This window comes from Musa acuminata, chromosome BXJ3-10 (genome assembly GCF_036884655.1).
Source record: "Musa acuminata AAA Group cultivar baxijiao chromosome BXJ3-10, Cavendish_Baxijiao_AAA, whole genome shotgun sequence".
NCBI classification, from domain to species: Eukaryota; Viridiplantae; Streptophyta; class Magnoliopsida; order Zingiberales; family Musaceae; genus Musa; species Musa acuminata.
Genome location: NC_088358.1, coordinates 27,395,186 through 27,411,534, shown reverse-complemented (window position 1 = coordinate 27,411,534; position 16,349 = coordinate 27,395,186). Strand labels below are relative to the sequence as shown.

General features: G+C 35.5%; 2 protein-coding genes across 2 annotated transcripts; one reads left to right on the top strand and one right to left on the bottom strand.

Moving 5' to 3' along the window:
• The first annotated feature begins 250 nt into the window (after positions 1 to 250).
• On the top strand, positions 251 to 4,606 carry LOC103968435 (uncharacterized). Its single transcript, XM_009381659.3, has 8 exons — positions 251 to 588; positions 2,054 to 2,197; positions 2,282 to 2,397; positions 3,338 to 3,429; positions 3,650 to 3,671; positions 3,753 to 3,821; positions 4,129 to 4,197; positions 4,268 to 4,606. The coding sequence occupies exons 1-8, from the start codon at positions 372 to 374 to the stop codon at positions 4,346 to 4,348; spliced, it is 810 nt and encodes a 269-aa protein (XP_009379934.2). The 5' UTR covers positions 251 to 371; the 3' UTR covers positions 4,349 to 4,606.
• Positions 4,607 to 4,910: 304 nt separating this feature from the next.
• Positions 4,911 to 15,937, bottom strand: LOC135651776 (protoporphyrinogen oxidase 2-like). The gene is made up of 18 exons (XM_065172196.1): positions 15,752 to 15,937; positions 15,181 to 15,220; positions 14,212 to 14,347; positions 13,428 to 13,493; positions 11,999 to 12,049; positions 11,848 to 11,904; positions 10,133 to 10,218; positions 9,637 to 9,673; positions 9,401 to 9,466; positions 9,041 to 9,081; positions 8,316 to 8,448; positions 7,327 to 7,515; positions 6,983 to 7,057; positions 6,710 to 6,833; positions 6,455 to 6,563; positions 6,240 to 6,314; positions 5,760 to 5,866; positions 4,911 to 5,287 (listed from the first exon to the last, which is right to left on the bottom strand). Exons 1-18 carry the CDS (start codon positions 15,771 to 15,773, stop codon positions 5,178 to 5,180), a joined length of 1,524 nt encoding a protein of 507 aa, XP_065028268.1. The 5' UTR covers positions 15,774 to 15,937; the 3' UTR covers positions 4,911 to 5,177.
• Between the last annotated feature and the right edge of the window lie 412 nt (positions 15,938 to 16,349).

Sequence of the window (16,349 nt, the reverse complement as noted above, 5' to 3'; positions counted from 1 at the left end):
ATCATATGTTAAGAAATACCCCAAATAATAAGCTACGGTATTATTTAAGAATAATAAAGAAGAAATATCAGTGAAATCGTATCATCAATAATAATAATATTAACAACAACAACAACAATAACAATGACAATAATAATAATAATAATAATAATAATAATAATAATAATAATAATAATAATAAAACCCTGCGGGCATGGTAACATTGTAAATAAAGCAAACGGGAGAGGTATAAGATAGACGAGAAAAACCCTCTTTGCGAACGAACGCGAAGGCTGCGCTGGTCGGCTTCTCTTCCGCTTCGAAACTACTCCGGCGCAAAGGCGAACGAGAGATCCGATAGCAGACAGAAGCCAGTAACCGTGGCCCTAACCATGGCGATGTGTCTTCGGAGAGCTCTCCAGTCGAGGAGCCTTCTCCTCCTCCGAGCTCCTCGTTGTGTCGTCGCTCTGTCGCCCTCGTCGTACGTCTCTCCTCGCGATCCCGCACTGGAGGAGGTGTCCGTTCTCGGCATTCGTGGCGGCTTCTTCCGTGTAGGTTCCGACTACTCGTTGGGAAGTCGGAGGGGCTTCGCTAAGGGAAAGAAGTCAAGTAAGCTGTCGTCCTTCGCTGTTTGTGTGCTTCCTCCTCTTTTCCTCCTCCTTAGAGAACAATGACGAGCAGGACATGGTATCCTGCGGTCTATTGCGGGGCCGTCGGATTCGCCTTTGCAGTATTTGCTCGTTTATGGATTGAATGTCGAGTTGAGATGGAAGCATCAGTTCAATCAAGTTTAGTTTTTGACATGGTTTCTAGGTCAAGTTGTAGTGCTCCTCCCTCCAATTAGATAATAGACTAATAGTGTCAGGTCGTGAAAGATTGTAGTGCTATACCAGCAAGGAGCTATTAATAGAGGATGATCCGACATAACCTATAGTATGCTAGAGAGATTGGTGGTGAGTAGAGGTAAAGAATATAATGTAACGGAGGTTGCATGACGAGCAACTGAATGGCACAGGAAAAGTATTTTTGGACATGGATTTTGACAATTACGTCCATATATTCCTTTACTGATATAGATAGCTAAACATAAACATGACTGATTGGAACTTTGTGGAGATTATTGCCAATGATTTTGCAAAGTAACTTGAGGGCTAATCTTGGTACGATGGTAAGGTTACTACTTTGTGATCAAAGTGGCTAGAATTCAAGTCAAAGCCTGCGTTGCCTCTTTTTGATCTTACCAAGCAGATTGGATTTAACATAGTTAATTTTCGAACAGTAATCGTAGACATAGTTAATTTTGGAACAGTAATAGTAGACAATGTTGATGTTTTATGGTTATGTACTTTGTCATGCAATTGTCGTGCTGTCTGCTTCCAGTAGTAATAATTCAGAACAGAATAAAATCTAAGGCAGGAACTGTTTTGTCTGGAAGACTGAATATGAGTTCAATATTTACTAATCTGAAGAATGTTTTGGGCCTTACTCAATGTAGGGTAAGGCAGAGTTAACAACAATGGTAACACAGTAATATAATTGTAGAATTGTATCATTATCAATCTTGTTTTATGTTATCATACTATCATTGTCATTATAAATATAGAATTGTATCAAAGGCCCAAAGAAACATATGAAGTGTATCATTATCAATCTTGTTTTATGGTATTGCAGTAATATTATATAATTAATAACAATGACGATGAAACATAAAACTAGATATGCAATGTACTTTCATGCTCATGCAAACCACAAGTTTGTCCTCGTAATCAATATTTTTTTTTTTTGTCCTGTCAAATGTATCATGCTAATTTTACTAGCAGTGGCAGAAGATGTTAGGACATGACAACCTGGTGATGCAGATCATAGAGATGATATCCATGTTACAGATCTTTTAAATTGTTATTTGAATTATTTTGATTCATTTTAAATTCAAATTTAAAGATGAAGGAAACACAATGAAAAACAATTAATCTTACATACCTTGCTAAAATTTAAATATATGTTCCTTACCCTTCTGTGCTTCCCATTCTTAATTGGATTATGTTTTATGTTTTTGTCATTTTGATTCTTTTAGAGGATGACAACAACGACGAGAAGATTCAGGTTGATCCTAACTTCGGTCCAACGGTGAAGTCAACCACTCTTTCACAGATGGAGGCTGCAATTGTTGCTTTATCGCGGGAGTTAAGTAAACTCAGGACTGGAAGAGCATCTGCTGGTATGCCTTTTATTAACTATTTGTTTATGTCATTTTCTGTAAGAACTTTGGTCTCTTCACATACATCGGGATTGCTTTTTGCAGGAATGCTTGATCATATCCTGGTAGAAACAGGTGGTGCAAAGATGCCTCTGAATCATGTTGCTGTTGTTTCAGTCATAGACTCAAAGACTCTCTCAGTGACACCTTATGATCCCACTGTAAAATCTAATTCTTGAACCATAATATAACCTCTCTTTTCCATGGTTTCTCTCTTATTTTGGATCTTGTCATCAAAACTTTGAAACGAGTGCTCAGCTGTATGTCCCATATGCATACTTATGGACCTAGAGATCAGTCATTTTTTGACGCTATGAATTTAGTACACGGAAACATATTCAGGAAACAAAGGAAAGAATTTCCTTATCTAGGTGATGTGAATAGAATCTAGCTGACGTAATTATAAGGCCAACAAAATTTTGGTGCATAGCTCTATGATTTCTAGATACCATGGTTTAAGTACCAAACCCGAAGGCATTGAGAAAATAGTTTACATATTTTTCCTAATAATCTGGTCAGGTAGGTAAGTGTTGCCTTTGTGGTTTCATTCTTTTATGCTATCAAAATATAGAAGCACTATATGATCATTCAATAATTTGATAGGGACTTGTCACTTTTGAGTTCAGCTGATTGTAAAACCAAACAGTCCCTAACTGTAAATTATTTATTGATCTTGGTTGGTTGGTTGGTGCAACTTCCTGATGTCAATTTGTAGCAAACTTGTCAATCTCTAGAAAACAACAAGAAATTGAACATTTGTTATGTTTAGATCATCAATCATACATTCAGGACCAATTTTCTACCAATAAAAAAATCCAAATTATCTAGTTATTTATATGATGCATGGTTGGGTATCGGACTTGTGTTGGGCATTGACACGGGTACAGACTGTTATGTGCTAGCATACCGACATACAGTACCACAAAATTTCTTTTCAGATTTGTGTATACAGAGTGTTGTTAGGCATGTGTTGTGGTCCGTGCCACCTACCCAACAAACCATCCAACTGGTATGTATTGTGCTCAGTACATACTGGTTTGGGCGAAGAGTAGAACCATTATATCTTCTCTTAGTTATTATTGGCAACTTAATTGGTTGCAGGCTTTGAAGGCAGTAGAGAGTGCAATAATTTCGTCACCATTGGGTTTAAATCCAACGCCTGATGGCCAACGATTAATTGCAGCAATTCCACCGTAAGTTATTAAGCTTCAGTATTTATAATTAATTAGACTGCAAACTAGACCTTTTCTGGAATATTGCTGGCTTTAGGAGGTATTTGAATCCAGCTTTGCTTTTTTCTCGTTTTGCATATAAAAACCGATTAAATTCCATTCTAATCTATATTTCTTATTTTTCACAAAACAAATAAGCTTTTCTCTTTTTGTGATTTTGGCATGGACTATTATCTTTCAGACTCACAAAGGAGAACATGCAGGTGAGTTATTTTGAACAGATATTTCTTTAACCTCCATTTTTTGCTTTCACGTCATAGCCTTATTTGAGCTTATTTTCTCAGGCACTCTGCAAGGTAGTCACAAAATCTTCTGAAGATGTTAAACAAAGTATCAGAAGAGCACGTCAGAAGGTATAGGCAACTCCTATGACAATTTGCTTCTTTTACAATCATGACAGTATACTGTCGATTGTGCCAGTAAGGATCCACCTAAAACTACAAAACCTATCTTTCACATATTTGACTGTTGTAAATCAAATCGTTGCTCGACAACATAGTAAAAAAAACCCAAAGACAAAACCTTGTTTTCATCTGGTATTGACTGCATTGCAACACATTCTTTTTCCACTTCCAAGTCCCGGTTACTGTCAAACCCTTGTTCAACATATTGCAATCAGATTTCTTGCTTTGCTCTTATGGATATTGGATTCTTGATTAGGCACAGGATTCTATAAAAAAGGTGGCTGCAGGATTCCCAAAAGACGATATAAAGAGGCTTGAGAAGGAGGTAACATCACAAAAGTTTCGAAGGTGCACTGCTTGATGTGTTAGGTGATGCACCTCTCTATCTTGTCCAGATCGAGGAGATGACCAAGCGCTTTGTGAAGACCGCGGATGATATGTGCAAGGCGAAGGAGAAAGAAATCACCAATAGCTGAGTTGAATTCTACCAGTAACTTTTGCTTAAGCCCGGGGAATCATCCACCCAAAGGAAACAGAAACATTGGCAGCACAAAACATCTAGCTTGAGAGGCATGATTTGCCAAGAGGAAACTGCTTCTTTACACTTAAAATTTTTAACAGGAATATTGGTTCTTTTCCGATAAATTTTTTCTGTGCCTTCGTGTATTTACTCTACTTTATGACCGGATGCAGTTAGTCATCTAATGTAAACTTTGATCTGAGTTGATGTACCAGCAGATTTTGGCAATTCTAGATTACAGAATTGTCTTGTTCCGAAACTAATTTCATACATTAGAAAGGTCAACACCAACACATACAATTTTGTCAGTTGGATCAATCAGTACCTCGATCAAAAAATTGACTGGTGATAATTTATTATAGATTCTCAATCTTGAGGGCTAAACCACGCCTAGATCGATCATTGGTGTGGTTGGTGACTGTTCCTATGCCCAGATTTGAAGCTAACCAAAACACACACAATAAAAAAACTGAGCTATCCTGGCTATTATGTTCTTGGAAGTAACTGTTCATAATTCATCCAAGGAAACGCATATCGCAGATTATTTGATTGCTTTAAAAATCCATCCATAGTTAACTACCAAAAGGTCATTACGATTTTGGCTAAGGAGCACTTAAGACGGGTAGATATTGTGATACAACTTACTCGATTCATGACAACTTCCGACAGGTAGAGGAAGTTTTGCTTCCAAAATCATCAGATCAAGTGCTATGGATGTTCAAGTAAAATAACACAATGGAGATTGACAAAAGTGAAACGTAACGTTTCAGCCCTAATATGCCACATCAGGTGGAATCCTGCTTGATACAAGAATTGAGATGAGAGACTACACGATCAGCTGCTTTGCACCCAGAAGTTACAGCTTTCCCTACGGATAATCCATCTCGATGATTGCCTGACAAGAACAATGTTTACGAAGGAACATTACAAAAGGACCTGAGTAGCGTTAAATAACGTAAATTGCTAAGATGAAGAAACAGTCGGAGCAAGGAAAATTAGAAGGAAAAAAAAAAGACCCATCTTCAGAAAGCACCTAACAGGGCATACCATTATTTTACTTTTCCAATTTGGTTCTTGGGTTTAATACATTGTAAAAACTATAAAGATGCATTCAAATCCTTTCTATGTTACAGATATCTTGAAGAATTCATTATTGTTGCACCAGCTAGGCAAGGCACTTACTACAAGATGCAAGTTCTTCTGTTCACTAAACTCAGGTAGATATAATCAATACGCAGGTAAACCAATAAAATACTTAAAACAACAACATGCCGTAATGTTTTTACATGCACAAAAAAATAGAGGCCTAATTATAATTAATCTTCATTTGACAAATAAAATATGCATTTCTGCAGAGGTTGACTTACCTGCATAGAAGAACCCAGGTAGATTTTCCTCCATTTTCTCTATAGCTTCCAGGACTAAATCATAATCGTGACCATACAATGGAAAAGCATTTCTCCAGTAGATATGCCTACAATTTAGTGTACAAGAAATTCCTAATAATTTTGAAAAAATGATGATGCTTTGAGGTAAAATAGCACATGATAATAAATATGACAACAGAAGTATTAGGATAACCCAACATTAAATACCAGACCATAAAAAAATAATAGTTAGAAGAAAAGTTTTAGATACTGGTTTCAATAACCTATTATGATGCAGTTCTGGGATACTGAGCATTACGTCAAGCATATATCACCCAATGTAACTTGAAAACATTATAGAAAAGCATACCAATCGGTGTCGAGCTATATGGCCTATTGTATTTTAAAGTTTAAACTACGGTTAGAAGAACTTATGCTACTCATCATACACTAGGAAACACTTTGAAATGTATTTCTTACTTCACAAAGGTTGGTTGCCCCTCCGTACCCAACAGATTTCTCAGATCTGAAGTCACAATTTGTTTCAGCTCATCCCTACAAAAGTTTATGAACATATGACAAAGTTGGCCTGAACCATCCAAAAAAGAATATATTTTTCTGTACTAATATTTAATTTAATCATGATAATTCAGAATGCAAAGTCAAAAAATAAGAGAACCCAAAATTTTCCATACAATGAAGCGCCGGCGAGATCTCTATTACGACTTCCCCCAACAAATGTGGTATACAGATACTGATCATGGGGAGATCGATCAGGAAACATCATGGAAGAAAAGAGTGTACCTACATTGCATGAACAATTCATAAGTATATATAACATTGTATTGTGAGCAATACATCATACTAAAGAAAACTCAAAATTACTGTCATGCAGAAATAGAATTGAAACATGCACTAATTTGAATGAGCTTCTCTATAAAAGGTCTTACCAAGGGTTTTGAAACCATTCTTTTGTTCTTTAGAAGGGACAAGAACTCCAAAACCTTCCAAAGGCCGTTTGACTTTATCCTTTTTAAAAGAGGTAATCATGACAGATAATGGCAAATAATTCACCTGCAAAACATAGGGGTATTTAATAATGTGAAATAGCTGGTCGAGGCTGATGCATTGCCTTTTCCTTTTAATTCCAAATACTTACACTTCAGCAAGAAAGCTAAGCTTAAATGGTAAACCCTAAATTAATTCAACTTCAGAAAGCTAACCTTGGGGAGAAAGTCCAACAAAAAAGGGTTTCTCCCTTTGGTGAATTTCATCTCCTGAACATTGCGAAGTGGAGCCTGAAAAAGAACAACAAATTCGTTACACAATTTAGCCATCCTACTATGTGATTTCCAGTTTAGGTGCCTCTAGTTTACATGCTGGTTGGTTACAAAAAGAACTCAGATGCAATAGAGGCTGGTTAGGCAAAAAAATTGGACACAAAAAATAGCTGGAAAAGCACAATGTTTACAGATCTGCTAGTCAGTAAAACAAGTACCCACAAACATTGAGGTTGCCAGTTACACAGGAAATGTCACTTGTTGCATCATTCAACAAAATTCATTACCGTCATTATAACTGCATCAAAAGATTGGTCTTTTTTTAGCTCCTTGGTGTCTGCATCATTTGTAGCATAAGAAATTGACCAACTACTCAATGGTGTGCTGCCATCAAAGCTACAAGATAGTGATAACACCTTTGAGTTTAATTTCAAATTATCGACACCAACTTCCTCACACAGCTTGTCGATAAGTGTCTGCAAGGGACAGATACAATCACTTATATTAAATAAACTAGAGATCATAGTCATAGTTTAAACAAAAACTTAAAATAAAAAGTTTGGTGGGTGGGACCTCAGGTCCATGAGAGTGGTCACAGCATATGGTAAATAACATGCACAAGATACATGTCATCGACACTAGAATCTATGAATGCTGCTGACTTAAACACATTTCTGAAAAATAATATGAGATATTGTCAGTATTTCTACAATAATATTTGGAAGAACAGTACGAATGCCAGACCGAACAAAATTTCAATATGCTTTGTCTTCTATAGTTTTTGAAAAGCTTCTATTAAAATTAAGCTTTTTTGTGATTATCTTTTTGGAGCCCTTCAAATTCCATGTTTCGTTTACCTGCACCTAGTGCTAGATCTTGCAGTATAAAATGGAAGTATGGAAACAGCTTAACAATACTTGCAGCATACATGTTTGATCTAGTGATGCTCATGGGATATTAAGACATTGCCCTTCTTACTTTTATCATTATTAGACTTCAAAAGTAAGTGACAATAAGCTACAACCCCCCACATTCGCATGCTACCAAACAAGAAACTCAGAGAATCCAAAATAAAGTGTTTTATGATCTTCAAAATATAACTCAAGGATCTAAGTTGGATGGCGCATGCATTATACTGTTTCTATTATAAATCGTGTTTAAAGTGGATCAGATAAGAATGACAGATTTCATGCAAATATTTTACGAAATCATAACAAGATTAGCTGGCAATAAATGACATAAGAAACACAGTTGCCATGTCAGTTTATGATGTTACCTGCATTCCACCATAAAATGAAAATGAACCATGTTGGTGTCTCTTCTTCCCCGAAGAACCTTCTCTTGCCTTGTTTTCTTTGCTTCCACTGTTTTGCTTGGACCGGATAGCTCCAATAAAGAGTGAACCATATCTGGTAGCACCAAACCAAAAACATACCTAATTACCTATTAAATTCCATAATTCTCACAAGCAGTACAAAGTTCGCATTGTCCCCATAAAACTTATGTTATCCAATACAACTATTTAGCAGATAAGTAGAAGTCAGATGAAAATGAGACATAAGTTAACTCCCGTTGTCCGTGTGAAAAAATTGTGTGATCTAATCACCATAATTTTTCCACTAAAAGCAGTAACCAAAGGGTAAAAATTAGAATGGATGCTCCAAATCGAAAATTGCATTTCAGCAAATGACAATTAGAAAGAATTACTAACACATATCGAAACATTAACATGCAACATTATCACACTAATTATCTTGTTGACACTAGGATCAACAAAACCACAGGCATATATCAGAGTCCAACATCTAAGACCATTTCACAGAATTCTTCAATGCCTGTGAAAAGATATAAAAGTGGAGCAAAATAAGAACTTAGACAATGTTTGCTTAGGAAAAGCAATAACCACAAATGTAATTTCAATATAAAAAGTTTAAAGACTTGAAATCACCTATAAGCTTTCTAGGATCAACAAAATGAAATTTAATACTAGCAAGAACTTACTTCTTTTCCAGATTCCATAACTCTGGAAATGCATGTTGCACCTGTAATAAATAACTAATCATAAAGAAGAAGATACCCATAGAACTTTACAAGGGATAAATGTTATGAGGCTATATGGAAAGTTCATTAGAAGTTAGAATCATTTGGACTGAAAAAAAAAAACACTTGAAATAGCAATAGATTGTGTCATTTTACTCGATTAATTTTATGCTGCAATTAGTTATCAGCAGTCCCAGGGATCATTCAAAAAATAAAAATGGTCAGAGGTAAAATCCTACTCCTACCTATGTTAGAAGACATATCTAAAAGTTCAACAAGGAAAAAGAAAATATTCTTTTCAAAGACAAACATGATACTCACAGAGAGTGATTCGGGATCTCCAGCACTGGTGCCAGCCACAAAAGGATCAATTAGATAATCAACAACCTATAATGGATTAGAAACTAGAATCAATTTATTTCCCAAAGTATAGACAAATTGTAGCTGAGATTGACTATGCATGCTCATAATTGTGGTAATGGAGAAAACAAGTGACAGAGCATGGAATGAAAACTTAAATCTGCAAGTATAAAATAAAAGAATGAAATAAATTCCACCTCTTCTCCAAAATGACGTCGAAAGAACTGCCCCACACTGCAGAAACCAGAAAGGTTGATGCTCAAATACTTCCACATTAAAAAATACAGCTTAATATCATAACTAGAGAGTGATTTCTACTTCCATGTAATTTGTAAGAACTGGAATTGATTGAATGTTAAATTCAAGTTTAGATACATACGAAAAGGCATTAGATTTTAAATTCTTAAACAATGGACTTCTGTAATGTAGAAGAGGCATTTCCTTCAATCACATACAGATAACCATTACCCCCCTCTCCTATTACAACTAGATGTGATCAAATCAATGGAATAAAGTCCTTGTGATATGCACAATGGTCTAGTTAAATAACACAAACTTATGCATAAGGTGGTAACTTGCTTGAAGCAGCAACCTGCTGATATATGTCGGCAACCAACTAGTAACTAAAGCAGAAGATTTGAAACACTAAACTGCTTATGAATAATGCTACACAAATTTTAAATAGATAATCACCTTTCCTGCAAATTTTCTTCAGAAACTTTTGAGGATTTCTTTCTGCCTGAGTTTTTCCACAAAAGTGGTTCTAGAAATATTCTTGCCTGCAGGAACATAAAAGAAGTTTTTAATAAGAAAATCATTGATCCAGTACAATGAAATCATCAAGCAGAATAAACAAACAATCGTAGCACAAAGATAACATCATCCAAATACCCATCGAGTAGAAAAAGTTGTGGGGTATAAATTTTAAAATGAGTATATTCTGCAAAGACCATAATATAAATTAATAACCTTAACTATGATATTTTGAAACTTTGGAAAACCATTAAAGAAAATATTATCTTGACAATTCCCATCTCAACTTCTTGAATGACTATATTATACTTATTTTTCTTCTGCATCTGTTATTCAGCCATTTAATCACAGAAACCACTAGAAGATCCCAAAATAACTCAACAGAACCAGTACAAGCACTAGCCAATAAGTAATTAAAACACATAATGCCTTGCACGAGGTTAATGTGTCATTCCTTCTCTTTATATAGTCTAGAATCCAGATCAGGATCAGCACTCTGTAAAAATAGATAGGAAGAGATTCGCCAAACCCTGGTCCCTAAATGCTTCCGTACTCCCAGTTGCTTCCCATGATGAACTTTTCTTTTGTTAAACTATGCTGCACATTAACATGAGACCTGCACTACCACATTCTTCAAATCTCATACCTGCTACGTTCATAATTTGAGTTCAACCTCAGTTTCTAAGTTTGAGATATCCCCTAAAAGATATGTAAAATGGACGTAGTATGAAGTTTCGAACTACTCTTAGGAGTTCCAAAAAATTCTAAGAGATTTCAATGCCAGCTAGATCCTTAGTTTGAGATTTCACTGCAAGGATATCTTCACTATGTTTTTGCTCTCAGCTTCTAAGCATCTCAAACCAACTTCCATGCCCTTTGTTTTCAGTCTCAGCTTAAGTTTGAGATTTTACTTAAAAATAATTATAGAAGAAGTTATTATGAGTTTCTCTTAAAAGAAACTCAAGTTTGCAATATACAAGTGCCAAGTGAATCAGTATTAGTTTCAGTATAAGTGGTATCTTTCGTATGCTTTTTCATATTTTGACAAAATAAATTATTTAGTTAATCGAAACAAGCTTCGCTATAATAAAACTAAAAACGACTGACAGAATAAAATTAAGGATTCAATCTCAAAATGTATCAAGCAATCGATGGCTTTTCGACACTGATTTCTATGGGCTGTTGAGGAAGATATAAAGGGAGGGGAAGTTGCAAAAGAAATATCAATGGTTTCAGTGGGTTTCATATGATTTGACACTTCTTTGGGAATTTCAGAGATATTTCTGCTGATGTCAGCAGGATATAGTTAAAAGAATACCTCAGGTCAACATTCAAGTCTCAGTCACCCACTTCACATTAGCCAGTAGTTGTCTGCAAAGCTGCTATATTGGGGTCTTTTGGACATGTTTCAGCAGATACCAGTGGGCTATAGTTAAAAAACCACATCAGGCCAAGATTCAAGTCTAGGTAACTGGATGAGACTCCCTGTTTCTTTCACTAGTAATCCTTGAATGAAACTATAAGGGTTTATACATCCTTATTCTTTTGCAATATCTTCCATTTTTCCAAATCTTACACCATATTCCTTAAGGCATGTCCAGAAAAACAATGTTCAAGTTGAAAATTGTATTTTGATTTATAATGGCAAAACAAACCTTTGATTTAGCAGAAAGGATGTTACTCATGATCAGCCCAACCGGATTCAGTGGAATCTGATGCAGAAAGCAGCATGATGAGTAAAACAATGTAAAATTAGGACAGAAAGCATTGGTTCCGAATTGATCAGACACTATTATGTTATATTACCAGCTGTGGCATTCCATTCCTCACAATATACCGCTTGTTTTGGGACACAGGCTGCCAAATAAGTAGAAGCCACTTTTATTAGTCAAACATTCATTAGCTTTAAGGACTTCCTCTTGGACATACCAAGCAGTGGTAGTTCTGCAAATAAAGTGTCTCAGAAGTGTGTCTACGTGAGAAATCAAATAAGTCCAAAAGTGGTGCCTTCAAACATGATTCTAGGAACTTAAAGAACCGAATATAGCGTCCAAAAGAAAATATACAGTAACTAACAAAAATAGAAAAGCATACTTTCATGTGAAGGATAACAAAGAAAAATCATTTAAGGTGTACTTATACAGATTCTTGGAAATGGTGTACTTCAAGACTTACAAGAATGTAAACATCAGAAGATGAATGCCCTTCATTTTCACGTAGGATGTAACATATTCTAAATTATTTTCAGATGCTTGTTAGCTGTGACATGTTCATCCTAGTATGACAATTATTATATTGGATTTTGGCCACGTACAGCTCATTCAAAACAGTCCATACCCTACATTTAATTTTATGTTCTGCAGCCTTGTAGAACAGATAGACACTGTAAACCTTGTCTTCCCCAACCTTGAAGAACAGATAGACAATGTAACAATGCCTGGAAAATTAAAGCTTAGGATATATGAAAACTCATTTTCAAGAAAGAAGCATAGGGAATATCAAACCATGCAAATACTTAGAACTTAGAAAATGAAAACATTGTGACAAGATTCGATAGTCATCTTAAGCTCATTTGTGAATTTTCACTGTCCTAACAGTTTTTGGCTTCCATTGTGGGTTTTCTGTTCTGTAACAAGGGCTCAAATCACAAGAATTGATGTCCATGTCTTTTTTGCATTATTTCCTCATTCCCACAAGATAGTAAAAGCCTTGTTTTGGTATTCTCAGTTGAAGGCTGACATCATAACAGAAAAATGCAGTCAAATCAACATCAGCACAACCTCTATTTTTACATTTCACAGGAATCTCATAAATGATTGGCATCCTATATTTATGCACACGTTAAACTCTCAAACGCCTTCAGACCATTTTAATGTATTTTAGCAACCATTAATGTCCAAAATGGCTTGTTAAGATGAAAGAGATGAATTTCTTGTAGGATCTTAAAAAAAAAAAGAAGTAACGAAAATTTTCTCTAAGTGATAGATGCCAGTTGTAATGTTCTTAGATGTTCTAAAGAAAATTTTCCAACCTGCAACATCAATGTGAGCTTATATGAGGTAAATTATTGTTTAAAAATTTTGATCTTTATAAGAGAAGCCCCTTCTTTAGCTAAAACATACAGATCTCTCATTGATTTGCTACCAACAAATGTGCGCATGGGACAAACCAACAAATTTATATGACATTAAAGGTTTAAAAGAATAACAAGAAGTATCAAGAGAAAAAGGCATACAATTTGTAGCTTTTCTCGAAGACTAAGGTGGTCAATCAACCTCCCAACCTCCCTTTCACTTTCTGTCTGCACATAATAGGATGCTTATAGTCAAGATTCAAGAGTATGTGATGTACATATAACTTGACTGTAGAAAATGACAAGGTATGTAATTTCGAATAATACCGCTTGGTACGGGCGGTACGTACCGGTTTATTAGCTGACCGGTACACGGATCGCCCGTTACCGGACTAAACGATATATATATATATATAAGGCGACGCGATATTTATATATAAATATATAATATTTATATATAAACTTATATATATATATATATATATATATATATATATATATATATATATATATATATATAAACAAGACGACGTCGCCCCGCGTGGGAGAAGGAAAAGGCGACGTCGCCTTTTATAAAAAATATATATATATAAATATATATATAATCTTTTATATATATATATATATATATATATATATATATATATATATATATATATATATATATATATATATATATATATATATATACCGAGCGGTATACCGTTCGGTATACTGCTCGGTATACTGCTCGGTATACAGCATCGTACCGTACCGAGGTAACGTCGAAACTCCGGTACCATACGAAATTGCGAACCTTGGAAAATGGATTTATGTTTTAAAGTATATTCAGGAATCCTTTACTTTGACAGGCAAGTTAAACTAATTACTTTATGTCTAAAACCTGTATGATACCTAGATGAACAGTCTAACTACAAACTAGCATGCATGAAATTGTTTAACTCACCATAGTGTTTGCCCCTTCGTCCCATATGAGACCATTCTCTGAAGAGCTTTTTATTTTTCCTCCTGCTCTTTCTTCAGCCTCAAAGAGGGTTACTTTTAGACCATTTGACTTGAGTTTGTACGCAGCAGCAAGTCCACTTTAAACATTTAAGAGTTTTGCAAAACAATTTAGCAAACAGTCACTAGAAATATTAATCACTAAAAATAGTATTTTTCAAGAATGAAAAGAAAATCTACAAACATGTGAACATGTTTAAAAAGCATAATGATTCATAACTTCACATATCTTCAAACGACACAGAATGATGATCACTCCAACAAGTACCCAGATTAAATCAAGTTTCCTCCATGGACAAGAAGAGGCAGAGACCTACTTTAAAAATCATGGGAAGTCAATAAAAAATTTACATTAAATTTTAAGTTTATCCATTAATCCTTTTTTCCTCAAGTAGTACTCCAGTTAGTTATGAAAGCACAATATCATAAAAAATTAGGACAGAACTGTAATCAGCAAATCAAAAATATATGTACACAAAAAAACGATAATTGAGAAGAGAATATTTCTAAGAGATGTCAGCAGTTAACTTATACTCTCTAAGTCAACCCAAGTAGCTGTAGACTAATCAGCAAAAGGAATACATAATTAATTGGTTGTTGTATATTTAGAAGATAAATTCAAAACATAAAAGTTTGAATGCTATGACTTATCTACTCCAAAAATCATCTGCATTCTTTAAAATATTTGCCTACTAATATAAGGCTGCTACTCAATAAGCTACAAAGGGAAAAGGAGTCAAAGACTCTGAAAGGTAATTTTGTATTTTTTCAAATAAAAACTTGAAAATTATATAACAAATCTAATAGATGTTGGTCCATGGATAAGGGACAAAGCAGTTGATTTCACACACTAGTAACAAACAAAACATTTTTAGTGGAACAATGTAAAAGATTGTATTTAGTAATATTGTACCTGACTCCACCACCAACAACTGCCACTGATTTTATGGAATCTGAAACATCAAATTCAAATTTTCTTTTAGACGAGATAAGCCATTCACATAGAATAATGGTAGCTCCGAATATATAGTATTAATTGCATAAATAAATTTGAAAACAACATGGTCAATACAGTAAGAACTTAGGAAGCATAATGCTAGAATCTAGCTTTTAGATTTTTAATTGAACAGAATGTCTTTGTTATTGATATAGACTAAACTAAACACCCCAAAAAGGCCAAAGTTCTTGCATAAGCGATAGGGCCTTGTTTACCATCTCTTGTGAATTAAAATCCATAAAGGAATAAAACTGAATAGTATTATGTTGCACCCAATTTTCTTTGATATACTTATATTTTTACAATGATATCTGAGTGGAACTAAGCAAGCTCGGTAAGAAATCCAGGACAAGGTTTCGGAAGGAAATCGGACGAAGACTTCGGAAGGATAACTTCATTGAGATTCTCGAACTCGTTCTTGAAAGATAAGGGCGTGGAAAAGCAAAAGAAAGGGAATCGGAGGAAAGGAAAAGAGTGGATTACTTACTGTGATTGTCGGCGGATGCCATAGCGATAGCGAGCTGGCGGTGGAATTCCCCGAAGCACGACGGCTTTCTCGAGCAGCGTCGCCGTCGCGACCGGCCCAAATCGAGTGGTAGACGAAACAGAAGTATCGGGTCGCGGCACACCGGTTCACCAAATCCGCGAGCAAACCAGATCTTCGATAAGAGCCCGCGATTGGTGGCCGAACCATGCTGTTTTATCATGGCCACCACGTACTGAAAATTATGCTATACCGGCATGGTTGACGGGTTGTGTACGTAAGCATGATTCTTTGCGCGCCTCGCCTGTTCACATCTCACCCGCACGCGGCACACCTGCTTCTGGAGGCAGCATGGGCCCCACTACTGGCTTTCACGAGAGACTGAAGCACGTAAGAGTCGGACGTGAATTCGAGTGTTTCTATTAGAATTTAAGCGTGGAAGGATCCACGGTATGGGACGCCCACGGTTTTGACCACTCCGTGTCTATGACCGTTCGATTCGAATCAGACGGTCTTGAACACAGGATCCGGACTGTCATCTGTCCTGGTTGAGACACCAACCAGGGAACAGTGCGTTCCCAGTGATAGGTAAAACGGACCT